Here is a 27,639-nt window from a genome sequence, read left to right on the forward strand (position 1 = left end):
GTGGACAATCTCCCTGACATCCAAAGACCTCTCCTCCGCAATCCGACGAGGGCTTCTTCACCGCCTATGGCCGCACATCGGCATCCCTGAGCCGCTGGCCTCGTCGCGGACCTTTCACCCGCTGCTGTCCTCGAAAGGTCTCCAAATCAGGGAGACATCTCCATCAACATTTTTTCTATTTTTTTTTTATTATTATTTTTTTTAAATTCCAAATCGCCCTGAGTATTTTTTTATTTAATTTTTTTTTAACAGCCCGGTGCTATGCTGGGCCCATCGCTCTAGATCTTGTGATCAATAGCCTGCACGATCTCTCCTCCCACATTCGTCCGAGCAGACCCGGGCACCTCTCTCCTCAAGCCCTGACGATGCGTCCTAACGCAGCGATGTTGGCGGTGGTCCTCCTGGGGAACTTGATGCTGCCTTTCACCTCGGCTCAGAACGGTAAGGAAACACATGCATGGGAGCAAATTTGAGGGGGTAAAAAGTGACTTGACTTGTATGAGGACGTCCGAGCGAATTGTTTCTAAAGAGGATTTTGAACCCGACTGCGTTTAAGCCACTACTATAGTTTCACAGTCGACTGTAAGGCCGGAGTTGGACACTTTAGCAGTCGTTTTCCATCATCGACAGCGAAATACAAGAAGGAAATTAAATTGACAAGAGCTGTGGGATCTGTACAAGGTGATTTAACTGTGCACACATAGGTGTGCCTCGTGCTGCGAATTAACAATCACTGTCAGAGGAAACTCCACTGAGCTATCAGGTGTGTTTTAACACTAAGTCAGTTTGTCATCTTTACAAAATCAGTTGTGATTTTGCATATATATATATATATATATATATATATATATATATATATATATATAATTTTTATTTATTTTTTATTTTTTCCAGTTTACTTTTACTGACCACATGAGGTAGCAGCTTATGGCTGCCAGTATGCACTTTGTTTTAGTCAGAAGGGGTTTGGTAGCAAGAGTGTGTGCCAAGCAAGAATAACCTGCTCTGATCGCTGATCAAGGGACATATTATCCACAAACAAACACAGACTAAAGCCTCACCCTGCATGTGTTGGAAACACTGCAAACACCAGACCCTGCTGTGTCACAGCTGCTGAACTTCTGCTTCTGCTTGAGTGACAAAACTCTGCCCCTATTATAACACTGTCAGGCCAGGTTAAGTGGATGTCTCCTGTCCAACTGGTTCATTCAGCAGTTAGTGCAACACAGAAACACCTTCCTCCCCCTCCTGTTTGAGTACCACATGCGTCGTTTCAGTGGTGATAAGGAGATAGGATATTTAGCCGACAGAGACTTAAAAGATGAAAATGATGTTTATGTGTGAGTCGTAAAGTTCACTGTCCATGTGTCCTACTAAAACGTGCACCATTCTATTGAAGTGAATGTCAGCAACATGCTGTTGGATGTTCCCGACTGTCCTCTGACACGGCATGTACTAACTTCAAATTCTGTTGAATCACATCACCCGGCGGGGCACACAAATCAGCAGCCATTCATGGAATCAAAGTGGAATCTTCAGTGGGTTTTTTTCTTTTGGGGGCGGGGGGGGGATTTTAAAAGGAACCTAATTAGATTCCTTAAGCGATGCTGACATGATTCTGAAGAAGGTGGTCTGAAGAAGGTGGTGTTGTGGATGTGCACCAGGAATCAAAAGTATTTCAGGTTTTTGTTAATAGGATAATTTCTCCAGAATGTGCACTATCCATGGATCGAGGCCCACGTGTTGACAAACCAGTGTCAATGACAAGGTCTAAGCCCAGAGATATACTCTGCCCACATAATTTCAATGTTTGATGTCCACCTCATCGTTGCTGCGGGGGGGATTATCGGACACCCACCGTGCCAGACTTAATCAGACTATAACTTCCATGATAGGTTGAGGAGGTTGTGAAAAATCTGACTCCGACGGCGTTACATCTTTTGCATATTTCACACGGTTTATTTCAGTCTAAGTGAAAGAGTTTGTACCGCTTTTATGTGATGCTGGGAACAAAAAACAATCTACAGAGAGAGACGCATGTTATGTGAACTTAATAAGACTTGACGACTAAACACAGCAGCAACCTGGATCTTGTGAAGGGACGAAAAAACCAAAAGACCACAGCTGTTACATAAGTCAACATATGACTTGAGTCCTATTCCTTTCTTTATTGCTGATTTCACTAAAGTGCTTAAAGTGTGCGTGTGTGAGAGAGAGTGTGTGAGTGTACAGTGAAGTATTCCAGCATCTTGATGGAAATAGTGAAAATCAAATACCGAACAAGCCTGCTATTGTATTGTATTCTATAGATGCTCAAGCAAAGGCATTTCATAGACTTCCTGTTGTCATTCCCAAGTGTTGGCACCCACTCATGGAGGCTCAATTCACGAACAAACACGTGTACGCACGCACGCACACACACACGCGCGCGCACACAAATACAGATATTGGTCAGTCTGAGGCAGATTGGGGCCACCCCTCCCTCATTAAATGTCACTTTCAACAGTCTGATCAAGAAATGTGCTTCATTCTGTGTATACAGACCTTTTATTTGATAGAGCTTTGATGTTAGCGTTCATAGTCTACACTAAGTATTAAGCACCACAGGTAGCATTGGAATATTTGCTCACGTTGCATACAAAAGCACTTTTTTCCCCCTCCCCTCACAGTTCAGATTGAGGGTAATCGGCGCATGGCTTCTTATGCAATCCTAGATTTCCCTGTAATATCAGAGTTCAGGCTGCAACGTCGGGGACTATAATAATTATAAGTACAGGAGATGTAATCACCGTGTCTGGGAAGCAGAGGGAATACATAGCTATTATTCATATTCAGGGAGAAGTAGGCCTACACATAGGTGGCGGATTTCTGCGACAGATATTTGGAGAACTGTAAATAGCATCCTGTCCATTCTGCCTCGTTTCTATTTTTACCATCGAGACACGGCACTGAGAACTGTGGCTTTAAGGTCCTTTTGTGGAAGTGAATCCATTAACTCTTAATGGACGGCCTCCTTGTGCACAGCTGCATGGCCCCTCTAAAGACTCACTAGGTGGCTGTGAACCATTTAAACTGAGATATGATGTGATCTTTACGCAAAGGAAATAAAGGCAGCCGGAGAAGGTGGCTGGAGTTGACCTGAGGAAGTGCTTTTGTGTCTTAGATAATTTCCTTCACTAAACTGTGTATATAGCCTGCTCCTTCTTGTGTGAATCAGAGTGTGCAGGCCACACCAGGATATCCTTTAAAAAAAATAATAAGCTGTTATTGTTGTAAATTAATTATTTCAGTTTTAGTTTTTTTTTTGTCATTCAAATCCTGTAATCTCAGTCAGAAGTGGTTCAAGCACAGGCAGTAAATAGTTCTTCTTTTTAATGTTTAGCAATACGAAGGCATAAACTACATCATGCTTCATTATCCACTGCAGTTAGAAGACATACTTCTTGAAACACGTGGTCTTCCTATTCTTCTTTAGGTCTCTGGTGCATTAGCTTCAAGTGGGGTAAACACTGCATTCAAGATAAGCATTTTACAGCTGCGCGCCACTCAATCGATAGACTTGCAGTATACAGTGCGGCTGCTTATCCATTATCATGTTTCATGCAGGCTCTTGACAAAGGCTTGTTTGTTACTCTGGAAAATATGCAGTAGGACACAAGCCAAACTCTTCCACTGAGTCACGCTTTGCCCACTGTGAAATCTGATATGGCTGACTTTGATTGGGCGCAGCATCACACTGTATAAAATTCACCGCATGCACACTGCATGAACTATGATGCGAGCAAACGGCCCTTTTTAAAAACACATCGATGAGTTGTCTCTGGAAAATAGCTGCTGAAGCTGCAACGCCGCTTTTTGCCTTCACCGCCAGCGTCAACCTGCTTCACATTCATGCACTCGCCCGCATTCATAGCTGGTAGCTCCCCGGTTTAGCCACAGCCCTGTACGAGCGGCGGCTCTGCAGCTCAGGTGAAGTGTGCCGCACAAGGACTCGGACTCCAAAACACTCATAGGAGTTACTTTTCATTCATTCCCGCCTGGGTGTTTTAACTTGTGACACTGCTAAGAGAAGTATGCCTCTTTCTGCCTCCAGGCTCATACCAGCTGAGGCTTGAGCTGACTGGACGTTTAATTCACAAAAACACAACTAGAAGTATTCACTGCAAGGATTTGGAGAATACAGTTTATTACAACACACAGTTCATAGGATCCATAACATTTCTGTATTAGTGTTTCTCAGGTTTTTCATCAAATAATGTAAATTCCCTCATTTGAACCTCTGGAACGGAACTAGGAAGTATTCACCGGTTGTGATTAGTGGATTAGATTAGAGCACTTCTACCCTGCACGGGGATTTTAAATCTCATTAAACTGTTGCCGCTCATCTGTGAACGGATTGACAGGCTCAAGTAATAACAGTAAAATGACAAAAGTGAGTCGGAGGTATCTTAAAAACAGTTTTTTTCAAGAGACAGTCTTTGGCCAGATTTACAAGTATGTCGGAGTTTATAGTATTGAAACTTGATGAATTTGTCATCGGTATTCATCAGTTTACATTGTTTTAAAATGCTTACGTAATTGAATACTATATAACGAGGCTCTGTCGCGGAACATAGTTTTGCTACGAAAGTCATTATAATTTGTCGTATTAAATTAAGACAGTCTCAGAATTTGTACTTGAAGATCCTTTGTTAACATCATAGAGCATTAATTATAACACCTTGCTATTTTACATCAATGACTAACTATTATTTGGCACACTGGAAAGACTTTGGCGATATGAAGCGTGGCAAATCGAGGGTTACAAATCAATTCACTGGGTCAAATTGCAAAACTGTAAATCAACATTTCAGGGCTTCGGTTTACTTTGTTACCTGAGATTGGAGCAGTCGAGGTGAAGACTTATGCTGCTGCTATTCAACAATAAGAGGTTTAAACACAGCACTAAATGAAATCTATCTAATAGAAATCTTTACATTCAAATTCCTGTTTGTACCTTTGTATTGACACTCGCCTGTAGTGGCTTACTGGGTTAAATCTTGAGTTTCAGTTTGAGAGTTGGAATCCTGTTTGAGGTGCTAAACTACAATCTGGTGCAAATAGTTGTTGTGTTGCCCCTGAAACTGTCTCACAACCTGATGGAACCTCAGGAAAAAATGCAAAACATCTTCTAAATCCACTTGAGCTAATTTAATTTCTTTGAGATTTGTTGTAATTTCATAATGATCTCTAGAGGTTCTCTCGCATCAACACCTGAATGCTGCAGCGTTTTGGTCATTTTTGCTCCTCCTGTGGCCATGCATTCATTACCGTATATTAATACTGACTTGCAAATATTTGAAACTTGGGTGAAACAGATACTCATAGTAATGCAAAACTGTGCACTTATTAATTACTTATTAAATTTCAATCATATTGATGTTCCTGAATTATTTCAATTCTTTCTCTGGGAGTGTTGCATGTTATTGCAACTCATAAGTAATACTTTTAAAATACAAATGTGAATAAAAATGTATAATATGGACCCTGGCTTATTTTTTCATCAAAGATTGTAATTGAAAATCTTTGAAACCTTAAAACCAATTTTACAAAAAAAAACAAAAACAAAAGAGAAACGACTGATTTCAACCAACGTGGCAATTTGGGGACTGACCTGCGTTGCTTATTTTTAAAAGCCTCGTGACAGTCTTCATTTTTCACCGATATGAGCAGACACAGTTAGACGTGGGGGGGGGGGGGGGTAGGACATGACTCTAATGTGTCTGTAAGTTACATAAGGCATTCTGTCTCCAGCTGTGGAGAACGGTCGCTCTGCTGCTCTGCTCGTCCCAGCGAGAGCTATCATTACCCAGAATGATGGCAGCAGGGCTTAAACAATGCAAAAAAAAATAAAAAATGTTCTTTGACTCACTGAAGTTTGTTGGAAACGCTGCACAGTGGATTGATGTGCCCGTCAGACGATGGAATATTAAGATGATCCTCCATTTTTGTCTAAACCACTGACTCCTAAATGTGTCCGAATTTGCTTTTCTTTGAGAAAACTCTTCGATTATCGATTGGGTGGTGCAATTTTTAGTGTCTTGATTTAACTCGATAAAATAAGTTGTTTTGTAAATCGATTCAACATAAGAAGATAAAATTGTTGTCTGTTGCTGCGCCACCAGACGTCAACAGTACATTCCAATGGGAGAGCACACTTTAAACTAATTTAATCTTTTCTGAGCTCTGGGTGTGTTCTTAAACGTCTACATGCTGACTCACCTCTCTTGTTTGGGTTGGGTGTGTCTGACAAGTATAATCACTATAGGCATGTGAGGACTGGTTGACCTTGACACACTCTGTTATTTCTACCTACCTGAAACTCAAAATCAGCTCGAAACCACCTAAACAAATCTGAGAATATATACGAGGTGTCACTTTTAAGTGAATAAAGTGCTTGTTGGAATAAATCTAGAGCAGGTCCCGGTTCCAGTTCAGTCATGTTCTTGCCTGGGTTCTCCGTCAGTCTCCCACAGTCAGAGACAGGTTTGTTAGGTTAACTCTGAATTACCTGTAGGTGTGTGGGGTTTTTTTTTGTGTGTGTGTGACTGCTTTTATTTCTGGTTTCTCTCTTTCCCCCAGTGCTGGCATCATTTTCAGTAAAGCAGTAACAAAATATGGAGGCGGGGCGGGGGGGACCCAGTAAAACTTTACTCATCTGTGCAAACACTAGTTAAAATTTCATATTCTGTCATGACGGCTCATAGCAGTGGGTGAAAGGGAACGGATCACAAATGGTGACGGCGGTAAGACTTTGCATCGCGAACGACCTGTAAAGACACATGTAGCATCGTTCAGGTACAACGAAGATGAGCCCACATCCACACGCACACGTTGACTTGCACTCTACTGAGCACACGACCAGCTCATTGGCCCTGGGGGGTTTCCTACCCTCTGCTTTCTCTGTCTGTGTTGTGGGACTGCGGACGGGGATCCAGGTTGTAGGCAGGCAGCTGACTCACTCCCAGGCAGCGTGGCGGTGGCGGCGGTGGTGTGTGGCTTCTTGTCAGTTCCCAGGGGAGCTCTCTTCCCTATCTACATGAGGAGAGTGTGTAGGCTGTAATGGCTGTGACTTCCATACAGACCTTGTCACTGAACACTAGACTGTCGTGACACACTACTGTGTCTGTCTAAGGCAAAGCAGGCAAGTCAGACCTTGTGCTGCGAGCGTTCTCATCGTTCTGTGATCAGACTCATTTGTTGGGCCAGTTCCTAATATCGGTGGGATCGCACTTTAAGTCCTGGATGTCAGTTCATATCGAAAGGAAGATGTAACACAGCTTACTGTGATGCTTTCAAATGTTTAAACAATCGCGTTGCATGATTCTGTTGAGGATGTTGCACTGAGTGATGCAATACCACCCAGTTCACTTTGACACTCACGAGCAGGAAACCCCACTAACATCATGTCTGTTTGGTTAATATTTTAGTTTGGGGCCATTTGTTTCACGTCAAATATTATGTCAGTCTTAGGAATGTGCTTGAATGAGATAAATTATTGGGATGGGGGAGGAGACTGAACCAAGCTGCACAGTAGCTCTGCTACCATCAGCAATTAGATACCTTGCGCTGCTAAGCAGATGCATTGCTGATCGTATGATGTTGTAAAAACAAAAAAAACCCAGAAAAACAACTCTTACAGCAATTACACGATACCCAGTGGAGGCCTGATTGACCTGAAAGTCCCCACTGAACTCTGACCTTTAAAAACGTGCTCTGTATTAAGCACAAGAGAAAAGCGGTGAAAACCAAACTCTGCCAAATGAAGACAGCTCCGAGTGTTATCTGACAGGAAGTCTATTTCCGTTTCAAACCTTTGCACCTCTGGCTGACAGCAGCCGTTGTCACAGCAACAGAGGCCCAAGCTCATACCAAAAACATCATGTGAGGCTGCACTGGGCCTTACTCATGTCCTTCAAACATTTAGGCCTAATCACCCATGTCTTGTGGCCAAAATCTAAGGCCTCTCGCCTGTTTTGTGTCAGTGCGTGTTTGGGAATTTGATTTAGAAAAAATAAATACACATTTCGAGTTTGCATGAGACTGAAAATAATCAAATATTTAGTTGCTCTTTGGTTGCAATTTCTTCGATGATTAGTGGAGGCATTGGTCTGAGTGAACACACGTTTTAGGGAAGCTACAAAAACGGTTCATGTGATTATTGTGCTTAGTTTGCCACAAGTTTCCTTTCTGACGCAACCCGAGCAGTTGGAGGTCAGCAGCCTTGCTCGGGGACCGACAAACGTTACATCTAAGCTATATAATTGAGATAACCCCCGATGACAAGCTTGAGTCTTGTCCTTTAGGACGCCGCTCAGCCAGGGCGTCAATTCTGCTGTTCAGTTTTCAAAGCGGTCAACACCACCAGTCCTTGCAACTTGCACCATCGATTTGCAAACCCAGGTGTCATTGTCAAGGTCAAGACTGGAAATAGACAGGAGCTTAAAGATCCCACATTTCACCTTGTGCTGTTCTATTTGCAATATCCATAAGAATCTATTTTACTGGTTTTGAGAATCACAAACAATCTCAGTGTTGGCTGCTCTTAAGCTTCCATTCTGGAGCGCTGCCACAAACCGGGTGTTTTCTGTCTTATGTCTTTAAGGCGCATTGATATCACTGACCCACTCTTCTGATTGGCTTACGCTCATTGGAGTGACTCACAACAAGGGCAACCTCAGCTCTTCTCTGGTCGGCGCTCACCGGCTCTACCGTGTTTTCTTTTCCTTCCAAGTGAAAGGCTGGGTGCTCCGAGATGTTTAGATTGGACACTTTGACAGTATTTTAATTGCCCTTGAACAGCTTTGTAGTTAAAACTAAATAAATGAATAACTATGGGGCCTTTAAGGTAACAAATCACAGTTGATTGTCTTCCTCCATCGTCAAGTTGCTGAGATATGTCCACCACAGCGACTATTTCCGTGTCGCTTCCCATCTTCCTCCACGCATTTGAAATGAATGAGTGCCGGCTGGCTGCTTTGTGTTTTGTTTTCACTGCCAGTGTAAAGCTGCTTGTTTAAACACCACAGAAATTGGTCTCCTCATTGGCCCGGGTTGTCTGTAGTTTGTTCTGAGCACGTTTCTCCACAGAGTCTCCCCGAGCCTGAATTTAAATTAAGTCATCTGTTCCTTTCTTTCTGAATTCATTTGCCTCCACCTTGAAGGACATTCAGGCTGCGTTTAGGAGGCCACTATTCTGTGATTGTGAGCTCTTGTGCATGGATGACAGCAGTGTCAGTAGTGTATGTCATATGCCACGCCAATTCGCAGTTGCAATCATCAGTAAAGGGTGCTATAGTGAGCGTTCTGTCATACTGAAATATGGCTTTAACTGTGTGGGCGGACAGGCTTGGATTCCCCCTCTGGGATTATGTGGTGAGCTTGATAGGCCCAGATGTTTCCGGAGAAAAGAAACAAATGCTAATTACTCTGCATATCTGAACGCGTCACACAAGTTGTGAGCACCTCGTCTCCTCGCAGGAAGCCTGCGTTTAACTCCTGCTGAAATCCTCCTCGCAGTTCATCTTTGATTTCATTAAATTTATTTTCACATAGCGGTGAGTCGCACGTGTTGGTCAGCATTTATCTGCCATCAGATAGGTTAGTTATTTGACACATGACTATTTGAGTCCAATGCCAAAGATCTTTGGTTTAATATTACAAAGGAAGATGGGATTTTATTTTACTTGACACTTGTTGTGGGCCCTCATTGTGAAGTTATAAATAAATCTAAAGTGTCACTCCTTCCTTGGGCTTCCACACGCCGATCTGTTCATGTGCTTCTGATACGATACTTTGAGCAACGAAGACAGATCTAGGAGGGACTGTAAGCTGTTGTATGCATACACAAAAACACAGTCACACACTCGAGAGACCATCGAGAGGCTCTTTGTTCTCATTTCCTCCACGAAAATTTGGGGCAGTGTTATATAGCGGTGCATTTTCCTGCCTTGTTTCAGCACATGTGCTTCACAGCAAGAGGAGCCGCAGAGACGGTAGAGAACCGACGGTGGTCCAGGTAATTTGTCATTAGATGAGGTTTATTAAGGTTGGCAATGTATTGTTGGGCTAACTAGTGATGTGGAACAAGGTCATGAATCAGGCACAGGCGCAGCGTAGTGCGATCACAGTCGTGGTTATAACGCCTACGGAGTCCACAGATGGATTATCGATTTTTATTATGAAAGTCACAGTATTTTACAATATAAAATGTTCTCTTTTTTAAATAGGGAGCGAAGCATTAAGGTGGTCTGTTAGAGTGAGACAAAACGGGGGTGTTCCAGTGGTGTGTCGTATGAGGGACATCTTCTCGACATATTACTTTAGTGAGGTGAGTTTTACTATAAAGCCTCAAATTCATGGTGTTGAGTCAGACCTTCTGGAGAAGTAGTTGCTGTGTCCATATGGGAATTTTTCAAAACCTGCTCTTTAAGTCCAGCTTATCCAAAATGTAAGCTGTCTGACCTCATTTCTGGTGATACCAGCAGGAGCTGATATGGCTAAAAGAAGATTATAGGTCATACATACAGTTACATATTTGCAGTATTTTTTGATGAATCACTCTTTTTTTTTTTATTTATAATTTTTTTTGGAAAAGATGGTTAAACATGTTAGGTATCAAAGATTCTGTGTATGTGGGTTCCTCCACACACCAGCAACATGCATGCTTTATTAACTGGTCTAAACTGTCCCTACAGGTGTGAAAGTGGGTGTGAATGTGTTTGTCCGTCTGTCTGCGATAACCTCATGACAGACTGTCCAGGCTGCACCTCACCTCGAACCCAATGTGTGCTGAGCTCCACTCCAGCCACCTTTGCACCGACAGTATTGGCACAATCAAATATATACACACACACACACACACTTCTACACACCTGGCTTGTCTAACAGTTTCTTTTGTCTGTCACTTTTACTAACAAACTCACAAATCTAATTCTTGTTGAAGCGACACGACTGGTGACGTGTCCTACAACTGAGAAAAAAAAAGTCCCTTTAAGAGTTTAATTATCTAGTGACATTTAGTTTTCATTCCACTAATGTCGATGACGTTTACCTTCAGGGGATACACCCCCCTCCCACCACCCCACCCAAAAAAAACAGGCTGTGTACAAGTCAAATGATTTTATGCTGCGTTGTAATACAACGGTGACATGGCCCTGGAAGGAGATTTCTTTTTATTGAGGAGCCTCACAGTGGAGGACTCTGGGACTTCTGATTGTGACACGTTTAAGTGTAGACAAGGTTGGAGGATTGCTCCCCTACTCCACTGAACAAACTGTTGTAAACGGCTGCGCCTGGATAAACTCGGAGAGAGAGAGAGAGAGAGAGCACAGGCATTCCCTCCTCACCATATGAGGTTTTCACTCCTGGACGACAGCTAATGTGCTCTCACTGATGTTTTCTCTCTTCCCCTGCACACAGATCGAAAGGTACAATGGAAAAAAATGTTGAGAAAGACAGAGAGAGAGAGCGAGAGCGAGAGAGAGAGAGAGAGAGAGAGAGAGAGAGAGAGAGAAAGACAAAATAATAATTTTTTTTAAAAGAGCATACAGGATATTGGCACTACTTGCTGGCACAGATTTGCGCCTTGTTGACTCTGACTTTGTCTGACAGTTGGCCTTAAGTGGGCCAGGGAGACCTGATGCTGAAACAGACTGCATTTAGAGAATCATTAACCTTTTCCTTTTTACACCCCTCAATGATTTAAAGCTTGCTTTTCTTTGATTTGCCTTTAATCATCCTCTCTTTTTGTTTGTATGTACTCTGATCTTATTTGATTTCCTCCTCCTATCCCTTGGCCTTTCCATGCCTTCCTTCTGCTCTAACCCTCTTGTACCCTTTCCTTCCCTGCCATCCCGAAACGCTTTTCTTCTCCAGCTGGGTTTGTGAAGTCGCCACTCTCTGAGACTAAGCTCACGGGGGACACCTTTGAGCTGTACTGCGAGGTGGTGGGTAACCCCACTCCAGAGATCCAGTGGTGGTACGCTGAGGTCAACCGAGCGGACTCCTTCAAGCAGCTGTGGGACGGAGCCCGCAAGCGGCGGGTGTCCATCAACACGGCGTACGGCACCAATGGGGTCAGTGTGCTCGGCATCACGCGCCTCACACTGGAGGACTCTGGGACCTATGAGTGCCGGGCGAGCAACGACCCGAGGCGCAATGATCTCCGACAAAACCCCGCCATCACCTGGATCCGCGCCCAGGCCACCATTTTGGTGCTACAGAGTGAGTGGTCTATGTCCTGTAGAGCCTAGCCGGTGAACGACCAACAGATCCCCACCCCCAACCACTCCAAGCAGCCCACCCTCACCACAGTGGAGCAAAAGTTAATACAATAACTCACAGAAACTAAAATATCGATTAATCACTAATGCCAGTCTTTCTTTTTCTATTGATACAAATTAACTTGGCTGAATATTTCTATTCTTTTTTTTTTTCTTTTTTTTTTTGAATTGTATAAAATCCCCATAACTCCCCAAAATCCCTTGAGCATGCAGACGTAAATGACCACAAACCCAGGAAACTTTACCCAGTCTCTATCCACATTTCTCTTCTTTCTTGCCACACAGAACTTTTGTTCTTACTGCCTTATATGTGTACTTTTGCGATACTCTTACCATTTATCTTTTTAATCTGTATCCTAACCTCACCCCCCCCCCCCCCCTCCATTTCCTATTCCTAGATTTATTTGTGACACTCCTTCCTTTAACATTATGTTGTGTGTTCAGCGTTACGTGGATCGTTTTATTTACTTCAAAGCCCTGCCTGCTCGATGCAGTGGAAACCTCGTGGTGCTTTGAAGTAATGCTTTTGATTTGGCTTTCTCACTCTGGGCAGTGTAAATGGGACTGTAAGAAGACACAAGGAGGAATCCGTTCAGGTGATAAAACAGTGATTCCTGCTGTCAACTGCTTCCTGATAAAAGCAAAACGTTTGCTGCTTTCAAATTTGTGTGTTGATAATCCAATAAAGGACGAGTGTCTCATTCCTGGTTCAGATGAGACAGATTTCCTCTTCCACTAAACGGTCTCTCTGGACCTGCCTGTGCAATGTGTTACCTTGTGCCTTCTCAGCCATTAAGTGTGTGACTGTGAATCAGTAATGACATTATATCCTTTAACCTTCTGCTCTGTGCACGCAGACGTTCAAAACAAACTGAATTTCAAGTGGACCCTTCTAATCTGTGCATGCCTCAGTGCTCTGCCCACTGAAACACCGAGATGTTGAACGTTGTTAGTCATAGCGAAGCTCTGAGGAGTTTGGAGGAGTCTGGTATTTGCTGGCTCCTGATTGGACCGACAAATTTTGGTTTATGTGTGATTTATTTATTTATTTTTTTTTAAACAGCGATACGGCTTTCACTGCTTCCACTCTCGACAGAAGTCTGAAAAACAGCAGCTGTTCACTTTGTCTCTTTGTTTTTGTGTTATGAACTCACCTACTTCTGAAACCATCTGAATATATTCTGTCATTACTGAGCTATATATGTTTTTGCATATACATGTAATGGCCAGGTTATTACATGTATATTACAGGCTATACATAATAGCCCTTTGAATGTATAGTTTGTTGCTTGAAAAAAAACATTATGATTGTGTCGTTTTCGTCCTTCCAGATTTGCTTAATTTAGCTTGTGAATGTGAATCACTCTGCATCACTTTACCCGGAACCTGTATAATTGTTCTTACAGTATTTAATTTTCATTCAAATGTTGTTGTTTTTTTTATAACCACCCTATCCTATTTGGCATTTGGATTAAATTGCATTGAATTAAATGCAATTTGGATGTTGGATTTGGGAAGGAGATCCATGAAATAAAACTATGTGCCTTCTACATGTGCTCAAAGTGATACTACACTCCAAATGATGAAACTATTGAGGAATTGGAGCGCTATACTTTTGAGAAACACCATTATCAGCTGTCACCAATGTGAATAATCGTGCTGGCACCCAGCCAGCCTGACGTTTCCTGACCAGAAACCGAAGTGAGAGCAGCCGGTGTTGGCAGGTGAAAATCAGCACTTTAGGACGCCACTCATTACCTGGTTTGCTAAACTTCAGCAAAATAGCCACAGTGGCACTAATATTATTTTGTCTGTAGAACTACTTCTCTTCAAGAAGCTTTAATTGGCAAAAAGCCAGGACAGGTCTTTCTTCCTTCGCAGTCTTCAGCCCACTTTGAGGCAGCTGGCCGCAGCTTCTCACTGAAGTTAAAGGACTTTTGGTCCTTCTCTTTTGATTCTCGTGAAGAAAGCAAACAAGTCGAGTTTCCCCAAAATGCTGCTGTATCACTTTAACTGCCGCTGTGATCAGCTTTAATTCATGTTTGATTCCAATGGTGATAAGTTCTCATGCTGGAAAATTGCATTAATATGTCAGATGAGATTTCTTAATCCACTTCTGTGTAATTGCAGATGACTAAAGCGCAGTACTTTGGTCCAGAAGTGGTTTGGCAGAAGTTTGTGAACCTTTCTTTTCTCTTTATGCATGAAAAACATTTCACTTTTGGAATTCAATGCAACTAGATTTAAGCAGTATGCAGGTTCTTACTCTGTAGAAGAATACCAGTTCCTTTTTTTTTTTCCAGCCACCTTTCGAGGGGTGAGATATCTTTAGAGTGGAGTATCACTTAAACAAATTGCACACAATTTTAATTTGTCAATGCAAAGTATCAATTTTACCATGGTATTTGCTTAACACTTAAAAATGGTATGTAAATATGTTTAGTTGTGTTGGAAATATGTGTTAACCTGAATTGGACAAGCACATCTGGGATAATTGGCCATTTCCATGAAGAATGAGTTCAAACCATTTAGCTTAACCACGTGCTCAGAAGGCCCACCAGCCCCTCTGTGCAAGGACAATTACTGGCACCACTTACTGATGGTGCACTTATCATGTTGTAACAGTGATATGAGTGGAGGCCAGCTTTGCCTTGTCACAATGGCATAATGTTCCTCTAAGCAAGAAAAAAAAAAAAAAGCTTGCCATGTGGCTTAGTGTGACTCAGCTATTTAGTTTAATTGATTTCATAAATCTTGGCAAACTGTAAGAGAATGCGGCTCTATTTGCTACTCAAACAAAACCTGACGAGTGTCTGTCAGTTAATTTGGACACGCCGTCAATCTGAATGAGACGCTGCGTCTCAGCACCTGCAGGAGGAAGGACGATCCGGCTTCGTGGACTGATCCGAAGCTACGTTTTAGATTACGGCTCTATTCCGATTCGATACGACGACAAAATGTCCAGCGGTCACATTTTAAGTTGTAACAATGCGTCCTACAAACAACCTTCTGGTTAAATTGCCTGTGGACCACCGTGCTGTGTTTGCTAAATGTTAATTTATGTACCTCATGCTGTGTGTGCGTACGCATGTCTCAAAGATACTATTTATAGTACATGTGTCTCTGCTCGGTGGTGGCAGAGAGAGAGAGAAATATAAGGAGGAAGGGGGGAGTCCCCCCCCCCCCCCCCACCACCACCACCACCACCACCACACACACACAACTACTGAGTTTACAGAATGATAAGAATAGGAATCCAAGAATGCTAATCAAAATGCACTGCCAGTGTCAGTAGCCCTTCTTTCCCTTCCTCTCCCCCTTCTGCCTTGCTCGTGGCCTTGCAGCAGCAGCCAGTAGTAGGCTTATGATGCTGCTCCTCTCTGCTCCTCCCCTCGGGGGCTCCATCGTTGCCATGGTTGGCCCGCCTTAGCGGAGGGGGAGGGGCAGCGTGGAGGAGGCTTCCTGCTCACTACTCCAGGCAGAGCAAAGGGCGCCTCACTCTCAGATGACGCCTCACCGTCCTTGAGAAATGGAACCTGGTATTTGTTTTATGCCTCACGATTTTAAAATGAGGTATTCGTTCAGCGGTAATTTGAAATGTCAGAGGTCTTCTTTACCGTTTATATCAATCGTCAGCTCAGGGGGGCCTCATTTATAAAACTATGCGTCTATCACAATAAAGCCCTCCACCCACTTCACTCCCACAATCCACCATAAACGGTCAGCCGGTGCAGATTGCTCGTGAAAGATCATAGACGTGACGCTCTTGTGGAGGAGACAGCTAAACTAATAGGCTGTGCAAACTGACGGTTGCAGCGGCTGCTAATGCAGCAAACAACACAACGTTTGGCCAAAGTAAAGAAGACGGGAGGTGGAGTGTTCTTTGCTTTACCAGCTGGTTGAGGCTCGGAGGCACGATACCTGCTGAGCATTTGTTTTATGTTTGCATAACTTACAAAGCTGATAAAGTCACGCTCACTCCCAGGCTACATAATGGCACAGTATATGCAGCTATAAATTGAGCATACAGTGTTTGTGTTTCTTTTACACATCAGAGTGCAGATGGTATAGCGATATAGGGACGGCGTGCACTCGTGTGTTAACAAGGATTTTAGACCAAAGAGTCTGCAAACAAGTTTGAAATATAAATAGTAAAATATATACAGTGCCGAAATATTTAGTCCGAAATCTAGTGATTGTAAAAAAAAATTACAAGAAGAAGATTCTTTCTCTGGCAGACCTGTTGAATTGGAAGGAATCTGGTCGCTTTGTATTGAACGTGCAGATCTTTCAATACAGTAAATGCATAACAGGAAGAGACTGCAACAGGAAAGGATCACACAACAACCGACCTGAGAGCTCATCATTACACAATCTGCTTCCTGGCCATTTCACGGAGAGCTAATAACACAATGGTTATAAATGAGGCCCCTCATCTTCAAGTATATGGTTTATTTGACCTTTTACAATGTTTATGTGTAAGATCAGCACATATCTGTGAGTAATCTGACAAGCGTCAAAATTACTGCAGACAAAACTTAAACCTGCATTTTACCTTCAAACGTATTGCGAATATGAGCCGAGGCTTTGTCAGAAATTGTATTATTTTGGAGCATATACATGCATCACTGCAGTTCATTAATCATTTCTTTTGCGTGTTTTATCTAAAAATAACATGATTATTACAGCCTTAGGATGAACACAGTTGGTAGATGGAAGGAATTCCAGTAGTTTCATGTACTTATAATGCTTTTTATTTATTTGTTGGGTGAGCTTCACTTCATAGACGCCTCCTACACAGATCATATAAAAACAGCATACAGCCTACAGCTACAGCAGCACTGAAGCAGTTTGGATCCCCAGATCTGGGATAAGGTTTGACTGTCTCTGTCTTTCAGAACCAAAGATCAATGCCTCCGATCAGACCGTCCTGTCGGCGGAGACCTGGAATAAACCAGTCACTCTGCTGTGTAATCTCACCACGGCGCACACGCCGCACAAGGAAAGCTTCTGGATGAAGAACGGCGTGGAGATCCCCAACACACGGACAGAGCAAAGAGACACATCGCACAGGTGACGGCTTCACCTCCGCGTTGCAGGGACGCAGTTTAGAGAAGAGGCAAAATAAGTAAAGTTACTGAGAAATTGTGGTTAATGTAAGAGAGAAATACATGCTCAGTCGGGGTCCAGAACGTGAAGCATGGTAGTAAACACTGAGTAGATGTGAGCTGGAAATGGGATTGTCGCACAGATTTTCAGAAATGCTCGCTCAGTATATTGAGCTTGGATAACTCAGTGTAGGTGCTGAGCGGGACAAAGATCACAGACGATTGTGTGACAGATAATCCAATTTATATAACCAGTCCACGTGTCGATTGTCAACAGAAGAAGGACGAACTTTTCCAAAATGACATTTTGTTTCCAGTCTTCAAGAGTAACTGAAACAAAATAATACACACTGTGCCAAACTTTTGATCTATTTGCAAGAGCGTTGTGTTTGTCGTCATGGAAACACGTGACTCGCACTTTGCACACAAAGCATACAAGCAGACAGCACACTGCTTCACATCAGAACTGCTTGTATATCAACATTAAGGACAATACAGTCTCATTTGCAGGTATCTTATATTTTGTCCCTTTAAGGATTCTTTGATTCACTGCAATGACCTCAAGCAATCCAAAGTCAAATCTTTGCTTTAACTCACATCTTTAACTCTACCTATCACTCTTAACTTGAAATGAAACACAAAAGTCTATTATTGCCCAAAGTACCGACTAGTTGTTAGTCCCTGCTGTCACAGAGTGTAATCATTGAAGCGCAAAGCTACTGTCGCCCCCATAGACATACCACAGACTTTTTCTAGCCACAAGATAAGACCAATTGGTCACTTCCTTGTCACATTACATCAGTGATACTCTGAAGATTACGGCTAAAATGCCTGTGGTGCCCTTCCCTGCAGAATCCGGAGCTGCGGTTCCGTAATATAACAACAAAATGCCAACATTTTGTCTCCTGTGGACTCGCAGAACCTTCAGGCTTTCATTGCTATAGTCCAAAATAATTACCAGCATTAAACTGATATTAGCTGACTCTATGTACTTGACTACTGACAGCGTAAGTGATTCAGAGTTATGAAATGACTGCTGTGTTCTGTTGCAGAATCCCTAAAGCGCGAGCAGACGATTCTGGGGAGTACATGTGTGTTTACACGTTTGACACGGCACCCAATGCAAATGCGACAATTGAAGTAAAAGGTAAGACTTTTTCCCTCTAATCACGACTATTAACTCAAGGAAACAAACATATTTTAAATTCAAACCAGACGATTCCTCCCTGTGGCAATTCCAAATTTGAGGGGAAAAAAAAAAAAAAAAAAAAAGAAGAACTATGGCCTTAATTTTAAAGAGCACATGCTGACATTTGGTTATTTTTCTCTGAGATGGAAGCAAAAAGGTGTCCTGGAAAAGTTGATACCCTAAGCAGTGTGAATAGAGCCCTTGTTGACAAAGATGTTTGAATCCATCCGGCGCGGTGGTGATGACAGGGAGCGCTCCTCAGGCTGTTGTCACTCTTGGCTTTCAGTGATACGACAGTTCAGCAAAATGGACAGACACTGCACTTTCCCTCCAAAACACATAAGGCCCACGAAGGAGCACTGCCTAAGAGCAGACATGTTCTGACTCATTCCATTGATGGTTTAACAGCAATGACTTTGGTTTCGAATCAAATGGTCAATGTGATAGCAGGAAGGCTAACCAATCAACTATTGCGTTGGTTTTCTTTCAAGCTGGCAGTCTCTTCAACCTGAGTAAGGAATCTTCTCTGAGTAAGGGCAAGTGGAACGCTCCAAGAGAAGCTTGCCTGTCTATAGTGCTTAAGCCAATTTGCTGTGGCATGGCTATGGCGCATACTGAGCATGCCCCTGCCTCTCACTCCGCGGCTCTCTTAAAGCACTGCCTGATTGCGTAACATGGGTGACGACCGCGTGTGCTCTGCTTTCACTGGATTGTGAGATGACAGGACTCGTCGCCATTCAAACTGAAGGTTTCTAGCTATAAGTAAGCTGCAGGCCTGTGACTGGTGAGGCTTGCTGTCTGTCCCCTGGAGGAAAATCCATTGCTTTTCCCAATGATGCATGATTTTTACCTCTTTTTTTTCTTTTTTTTTTCCCATCCTATATCCAAATACATAAAATCTAACTTTTATTTATTAATTTTTTTTTTCAAATGGGCACTATTTCTGAATGGACACCAAGCATGTCCTTTGTGATTCTCTTGAGGTGTTTGAGATCTTTTGTGACCCAGGTAGCAGGCCCACTGTTAAGCAAGCCAGCTTTGCACTGTGCTTCTGGCAGCAATTCACTGAGATCCCTCGCCTACAGTGTCCTTGGCACACTCATCCTTGCAGGACTCAGCTCAGAGGCAACAGATGGAGGGTTCTGTGATGTTGTAGGATTAAGGCTCTGAATCCGGTCCCAGCCATCTCTGTGGCAGGAATGGAGTTTATTGTCTGTGATACTAAGCTTGCTGCAGATAAATATTTAGTACCTCGTCTTTCTTAATTTTCTATTTTTTTTTTTTCCTAAGAGATGACGACGTTTCTCCACGGAAATATGTGACAACGCATTGACGCATTACTTGAGAGAAATGTGACTGTCCAGAATCGCACAGCTCTGCAGGAATCAGAATCACACGGGCAGTCGTCTGCATAAATTTGAAGGAGAACTAAAAAAAGATTTGATTTAGCAACTCTTAAACATGTGATGTCATTCTGATCAACTTTTATTATTCTTCCTGACAGCTGTGACCTTGCTCTCTCTCTCTCTCTCCCCAGCACGTCCCTCTCACATTCATATGTCACTTTACCACCGTCGAGCTCGCAGAGATTAATAATCACAGTCAGGAGTGTGAAACGGCGGGATCTGCCTGTTTTAGCGCCACTCTGAGGGCTCGCTCTGCGCCGTCAGTCACTGACATAATACAGTCAGGATAAGACACAAATGAGCTTGGCCACTCCCCTGCTCAGGGAGCACGTGCGAACCGTAATTAGTGTGGGATGATGTCACCGAAGAGCTCAGACCCCTCCTGCTTTATTATCCGTGCGCAGCTGAAAAAATGCTCACTTCAGGCCTTCTGCCTTATGCTGCTTAATTGCATGGAAGGAATCGTTGTAATTTTGAGGATTAGTGGAAAAGCAGGGACGGATATCTCTCGACACTGTGCACAGTTGAATGGGGAGTTTCTGTCTCACCTTTGAGGGAAAAACTCGGCACATGTTTGCAGTGCTTTGTGACATATGGCTGAATTGATTAAATTCATAACCGTCTCATTTCCATTATCAGTTAATTCATTAATCAGAACCGATTTGCATCGTTATTCTCTGGCTGAAAATCTCTTTTGTTGGCTTCACTGTAGAGTTATTGTGAACGGGAACATCTGGGGGCTCTCATATTACACCGATGCCCCTTCTTCCATGACCTCATTATGAATTGTATTGAAATGCTTTTTATCTCACGCACATAGAGATTCCCCACCGCATGAGAAGGGGGCGCATTGCACGTGCTCACAAAGTAAAGTTGGGAGTCGCACTCCTCAGCGAACTCTCTCTTAATTCAGTGCAGTTTCACATGTATGGTTTTTTCTACTGCATTATTTTGGTCTACATATCCGACTGAATCAGGTAGTAGTATGTCTGATTGTGAAACCAACACAGAAACAACTGGGAGGAACACTGTTGACAAGCATTTGGTTTAATACTCATGTGCAAAAGCAACAATACATACGAAAGTTCATTAACTTCTGAGGAGCTCAATGAATTAGTGACGTGTTCACACTCAAACTCTTGTCTGGTTCGCTTTGCTGTCACACTGGTCTTTTTAACACCAGAGCAAGAGATGTAAAAAAACAAACAAATGTTAAACAGCCACTATGAGATAAATTCTGCAACAAAACTCCCATTGATGTGTGCCAAATCCAATCCTGGTTAGATTCTCATTTATTCACCAGCTTAAGACTCACCTGAAGTCTATAGAATGCAGTAAGGAGTCCAAACTATGAAGATCATCCGGAGGATTTGGTCTGCAGGCTCGGTGTTCAGGGTTGGAATGGCTGAGTTAAATCAATCATGTCGCGGCCAGACCGAACGCCACAAGTGTGAACATCCTCTACAACTCAGTGATGCAAAGAGATTTTAATTTCCGAAAATATCTGCACCATGTCCTACTGTGACTCCTCTCTCCTGCATTGGCGCCGATTTATTATTATTATTTTTTTCTTTTGTTAAAGACTGAGCCCTACTACAGAGACTGTTTATGACACTCCTCCATCACACCTAGACATCTGACTAACACAAATCGCTGCCACGGCCAAATCAGCCAATCAGACTTTTCTTCTTCATGCCATCTGCTAGGACTTGAAACACTCCTCTGACTGTGTTATTTCTGCCAACTCAGCTAATGAGCGGCCTTTATTTATTTATTTCACCTTTCCAGCAAAACCTGACATCACCGGCCACAAGCGAAGTGAGAATAAAAACGAAGGGGATAACGCAATGCTTTACTGCAAATCCGTCGGCTACCCCCATCCCACCTGGACGTGGCGGAAAGTGGACGGCGCATCTTCTACGGTATCGAATGTGTATATGGCGTTTATAGAAACAAGACGTGAATTTCGGTGCAAATTCCTCCTCTGAACTTGCTTACAGCATGACTAACATTTGTGGAAATGGTCCAATGTGTTCCAGGACATTGACAACTCCACCGGGCGCTTCTTCATCACGAGCAGAGACAACTACACAGAGCTCAACATCGTCAACCTGGATATAAACACGGACCCTGGAATATACGAGTGCAATGCCACTAATGCAATTGGAAACAACGCTCAGACCACTATTTTACGAGTGCGCAGCCATCTTGCACCACTCTGGCCCTTCCTGGGTGTGCTTGCAGAAATTATAATCCTCGTCGTCATCATCGTTGTGTACGAGAAGCGCAAGAGGCCAGACGACATTATTGATGGTAAGACTAGTGTTGTTTTATTTTCTCTCTCTCTCTCTTATTACTGGCAGTAACTTTGTAGATATTACATCATTTATGGGAAAATTCAACACAAAAATTCAAAATCATTGAGAAGTTGAACGATTTTCTTTTGTCTGGTGTTTCTTTAAAAGTATTCTACTCTTATAAAAGCTCAATGTAGGATTTTTCTTTCATCGGCGGATAAATAAAATGCATATACAGTATTACAGAATTGATCCAGTAACTCAGTTTTCAACAATGGCATTGGCCGTGCCTTTGTACCAGTTAAACCAGCCAGGTTACTTCTGCTCTCAGTGGACAAAAACAAATGTGACATTATTTCTTTGTTTTACCAACATTTTAGACAGGCACAAATGTGGCCTGTACAAACTCCATTACGTCAGGAAGAGGAGGCTGCAGCTTTCTAGTCAGTTTTCTGTGTGTGTGCTTTCTTACTAACTGTGGTGACAAATGCATTTGTTTGTTATAGCAGACCAGGAGTGAGAGCCTATGGCATTTATAGCAATAAAGTCTATATAACTTAATTGGTTACTATTCTTTCCCCCTTCTTTCCAAATGGCAACATAATCTAAATGGGTGGTAAGTGAGAGATCTTGCATGGTTTTGGAGAATTCTTTATTTTATTTTATTTTTGTCGATTTCTATGTTTTCTCGAGCCTACGGTCCATCCAAAAACATCCTCTCTGATGAGATATTGCTGACACATATTAACAGTATATATTAGGGTGGCTTTGGGCCATTTATGGTGAAATGAGAACTCGTCTCCACTCATTCCCATTTTCATTAGGATGAACCCCCCAAAAAAAAAAATTATGATGGATGCTGGAAATAGTTCTAAATATCTACCATTTTTCCTTATACTCGCTCACTTTTCTTTACAAGATAATGGCATGTGATTGAATTTAAACAAAATAATGAGAATCGAATGATAAAACCGAACCAAGGGCATTTTCTTTTGCCAGTTTCCCATAATTGTAAGAAATGCAGGTACTCACATGACAGCAGTCCAAGGTCATAACCCAAGTGAGTAAAAACATAAGTCCTGATTAAAACACTGCTATGAACAAAATAATTAAAGCTGAAACTGTCCAGATGGACTATGCGTCGTTAGTTCCGACCACTCCGGTTGCATATGTATACGTTAAACATGCCCCACGTTCTGTAATCCCGCCTAAACAAGCTACATTTCCTCGGCAGCATGTCGACCATCTAATATTAACACTGTCAAATGGTCTCCAAACATTCTCACCCTCACTTCATTCTGGAGTCATTAGTGCCGACTCCGTTCAGTGACGGCATTTACTTAAATGAATATTGGTCTGGTCCTCCTGTACAGGATGATCATCATCTTTTTTTTAAATGTAATCTCTTCTCTATCCAGGTCCATTTATTTCTGATATTACGGCGCCAGCTTCAATAGTGGAAACAATATTTTAAGGACTTCGGCTCTGCTGGTCAGTCGAGGTTACAATAATGAACGTCTCGTCACAAACACCAAATTAATGGCAAAATATAAACAATGATTACAAATTGGGAAATAAATAAATAAATCAGTCCTTAAAAGATTTATTTCAGAACCAGTGTTTCCTCTTGCTCATTCCTCTCTTCCCTTTTTGTGCCTCCTACAAGATGAGTTTTTTTTTCCTACTGACCAAAAAAAACCAGACAGAACAGAGACGGAATCACACAATCAGAATGTGACAGGATGACAATGACTGTAAATCCCAAAGGCATCGCCAGCCACCAAAGGTTCAGTCTGACCCACACTCATGCGCCTTTGTCTTCTTTTCATTTTCCCAAATATCGCACAAACACGGGCAAAATTCAAAGCTCCCGACGCTCCATGAGAATCGCTCCAGCTGGTCAACGGTTGCATGCCACACACTTTAATACACACATAAACAAAAACAGCTTATGGATGCATTCTGCTTTTTACTTTCTCAGTCCAAGCAGCATAAGATTTATTTAGTGAAACGTGCAAGGCATACGACATATGCAAACTTAGTGTAGATTTCCATCCTTGTAATTATTCTACACAACAAAGGTTAAAACATTTTTTTTTTAAAAACCTCAAATAACTAACATTTTTAAAGGCCTGGATGATTATGTGATTCCTAGTTCACTTATTTATCATTAAATCGTGATATTAAAGTATTTCATACTATAGCTATTTGTTTATATTAGAATTTCAAATGTTATGTATTTATTTGAGAGTAACAAACTATACTGCACTGTGGTTAATCCATGTTAAAATGTCATATATACATATATAATGTTCTGGTCAGATTATATAAGAAAACGTCATAATTTGTTTCTAGATTATATTTGTGAATTGCTCGATCACTGGAGACCAAAAGATACTGCAATAAATAATAACACTTGCGATGTCACACCCAAGCAGGAACACACCAACCACCGGACGAGTGAAAGCTCCGTGCGCGGCTTCCAGTTTGGTTTCATCCACCAGAAAAATGAAGCGATTAAGGGTAGATTATATTTGCCGTGTTTATGCCGTTCAAATCAGGACCGAGGACTCCCCGGCTCACGATGCACAGTCTCCCTCTCTAAAATCTCCTTTTAGCTTCCCGTATTCCCGGAGGTTTTGGCCCCTGTCTGCGTGCATTATGAATTCTGGTCTCCTGATGGCTTAGCTGTGTTTGAACACTTTTTTACTCCACAGCCAGAGGCTCCAATGCAGAGGCTGATATTTCTATTCCTCGCTTTGGAAATCAGTTGCTAAAATAACCACTTTTGCTGTGTGAGGATTTGGTGAAATAACTAAACTTTGAATAAAATGCGAGACAACAACAGATGCAAGCAAACCTGATTCTTAATATTATTAATGATTCCTCTGTTAATCTCACACAGTAAAAAAACAAAACAAAACAAAAAAAAAACACGTTAATGTGCTTGCAAAGTCATAATAGTAAACGTAGCTTTTGTGGCGTGTATACAAGTGAAAATAGTGGTACGTGTTGACAGATATTCCTCGAAACCATGTTCGTGTCTTAACATTATACCTGTCATAATCTGCTCCATTCTAATGCCATGGAATGCTGCTAATGCTGCTTATCTCAGACTTAAAACTGCATGGAAAATACCTCACTGTGCCTTTCTTTTGTTTAATATACCTGTTGACACATTTCATCTGTATGCGAGACACCGATCACCCTGTCCAACCCGAAGCCGCAGGGTTTACGACTAACTCACTCTTATCTCACTATTGTGCACCGGTTCTTTTTCCTCCTGCAGAATTGTTGTACTGTTGCATTTTGCCCTACAGAGAAAAAAAAAATTGGATTTGTTATTCATCAGTGTTTTCATGCAGTTATTTGTGTTACGATTCTGGAAGGAATGGATAAAATATCTAGACACGGATCAACAGCTTTGAGGAGATGCATGTTTTTATGCCGAGTCAGTTACACTATCACACCCAGATAACCAGGCCCTTACAGAATCACGACGAAATCGCTGAGTGTAATTAAAAGAGGACTTTATGTGAGCCATCTGTAACCCTCCTACACATATGCTCACTCTGAAATGAACAGGAACCCCATGCGACTCAAGATGGCATGCAAGGTTAAGTTTACAATGTTTTCTGTTAAAGCTGCTCCGTAAGAGACCCCGCCGCAGTATTTTCTCCCACATTTCAGCCCTTCTACTCCAAATGTGTCACTGTTGACCGTTTTCCAAAAGCCAACAGATTTTTTTTCTTCTCTCCCTTAACTTGGCAGATACAAGTGCCAATAAATGGTTTCAGTGTAAAAAGTTCCCCATATCACAGCTATGTGTTTGCATACAGCCGCCAAACCTACACACACACACATGCATCTACAATCCCAAGCTGTTGAGCTGATGAAGCTCTGTCGTGACGCCATCCAGTTAGTGCCGGACTCTGCAACATCTCAAAGTACTCGAAGCAATCTATGCTTTAAGCATCATTTTGCAAAGTATCAATTTCAAATCCGCAGAGGCTTTTCCTGACTTTGTGCCGTCTTCAGCAAACACCAGGCTTCTGAGAGTTGAGTTTCGCCCTCGCGTGACTTTAATCGAGAGGTAAAATCTGCCTTAAGGAAGAAGAGGAGTTGTGAAAACTTCCAGGCGGAGGACATATCATTTGCATTTAAAGTGTTGACATGTGCGTCACAAGTATGATCCCTTTATCTGTGCTTCAAATTTGATTTGTGTGCCGTTTTCTGTCTCCTCTCCTCATGTCTGCAGACGATGAACCAGTGGGACCCATGTGAGTAAACACACACACACACACACACACACACTTTACAGCTCCACACACAATTCCAATGGAAACAACCAGTGTGGATGTCCTCTTACCTTTAGGTCACTAAAATCGTAACTGCTTCTTTCCTAGGAAAACAAATTCAACAAACAACCACAAGGACAAAAACATTCGCCAGAGGAATATGAAATAAGCAATTTACTCAAGTAAGACACTGTCGTAGGGGATGGGGGCTAAATATAGAACGCACTGTGAGGATTATCCGTAGTCACGCCTTCTCTTGATTTCTCTCTCCACAGATGAGACGGCTAAAACTGCGTTTTCTGACTAGAAGGTACCAGAGGTGGATCGAGCTCCGGGCAGTTTTTGTTTTTTTCTGAAAAGAGCATATCTTGTCTCATTTTATGAGAAACAATATCAGCATAACACTGGCATCAAAAAGAACATAATGGCTGTCTTAAGCATGCCTTATTCAGTCTTACATGGAGATTTCAGGAAGGCGAATAATGACTAAAAGCACCACAAAGGTGTACACATTTTTAATGTGCTGTTGATGTCTCCTTTATTAATTTCATCATGTTCCTCAAATGAGGTGATCCCTTTTGTATTACATATCATGTACAATGCATGCAAGATAATTACGCAATAGGATACTCAGAATAGATTTTTTTTTCGGATCTTCTGTTGTTATCCCTCGTGTGGCTTTTTTTGCATCCAAAATGACCTATGTTTTTATGAAGTCATATATATATATATATAAATATATATATATATATATATAGTTTTATTCTTGAGAAATGTGTACAGCATATCATGGTCATTTAACTATTTGATTTGTGAGAAGTCTTTTATCAGAACTTTTCTTGTGAAGCAAGGGCTTCAATGACTGGCAGTATTTAAATTGAATTGAGAGTGCTTACAGAAAATGACTACTGTGTGTTTAACTATCTTAACAGAAATGATACGTGTATTATTTTTTATTTTGTTTCCAGAGTAACTTAGGTGTCTTGTATATGTTGAAGTATGAGTGTTCAAATGATAG

At 42.1% G+C, this 27,639-nt stretch overlaps 1 protein-coding gene across 1 annotated transcript; it reads left to right on the forward strand.

Moving 5' to 3' along the window:
• LOC308106691 (neuroplastin-like) lies at positions 1 to 27,037 on the forward strand. Its single transcript, XM_080458579.1, has 9 exons — positions 1 to 441; positions 11,917 to 12,264; positions 17,222 to 17,396; positions 18,484 to 18,578; positions 21,815 to 21,948; positions 22,066 to 22,339; positions 26,582 to 26,603; positions 26,730 to 26,803; positions 26,897 to 27,037. Exons 1-8 carry the CDS (start codon positions 366 to 368, stop codon positions 26,788 to 26,790), a joined length of 1,185 nt encoding a protein of 394 aa, XP_080314705.1. The 5' UTR covers positions 1 to 365; the 3' UTR covers positions 26,791 to 26,803; positions 26,897 to 27,037.
• Positions 27,038 to 27,639: the final 602 nt, after the last annotated feature.

The sequence above is a fragment of the Lipophrys pholis genome (genome assembly GCF_963383615.2).
Source record: "Lipophrys pholis genome assembly, chromosome: 2".
NCBI lineage: Eukaryota > Metazoa > Chordata > Actinopteri > Blenniiformes > Blenniidae > Lipophrys > Lipophrys pholis.

Excerpts from the sequence above, each read along its gene's own strand:
- LOC308106691 (XM_080458579.1), top strand. The coding sequence starts at position 366 with ATGCGTCCTAACGCAGCGATGTTGGCGGTGGTCCTCCTGGGGAACTTG. Across the intron at positions 12,265-17,221 it reads CACCATTTTGGTGCTACAGA|AACCAAAGATCAATGCCTCC; the intron begins GTGAGTGGTCTA and ends TCTGTCTTTCAG. Across the intron at positions 22,340-26,581 it reads GCCAGACGACATTATTGATG|ACGATGAACCAGTGGGACCC; the intron begins GTAAGACTAGTG and ends TCATGTCTGCAG.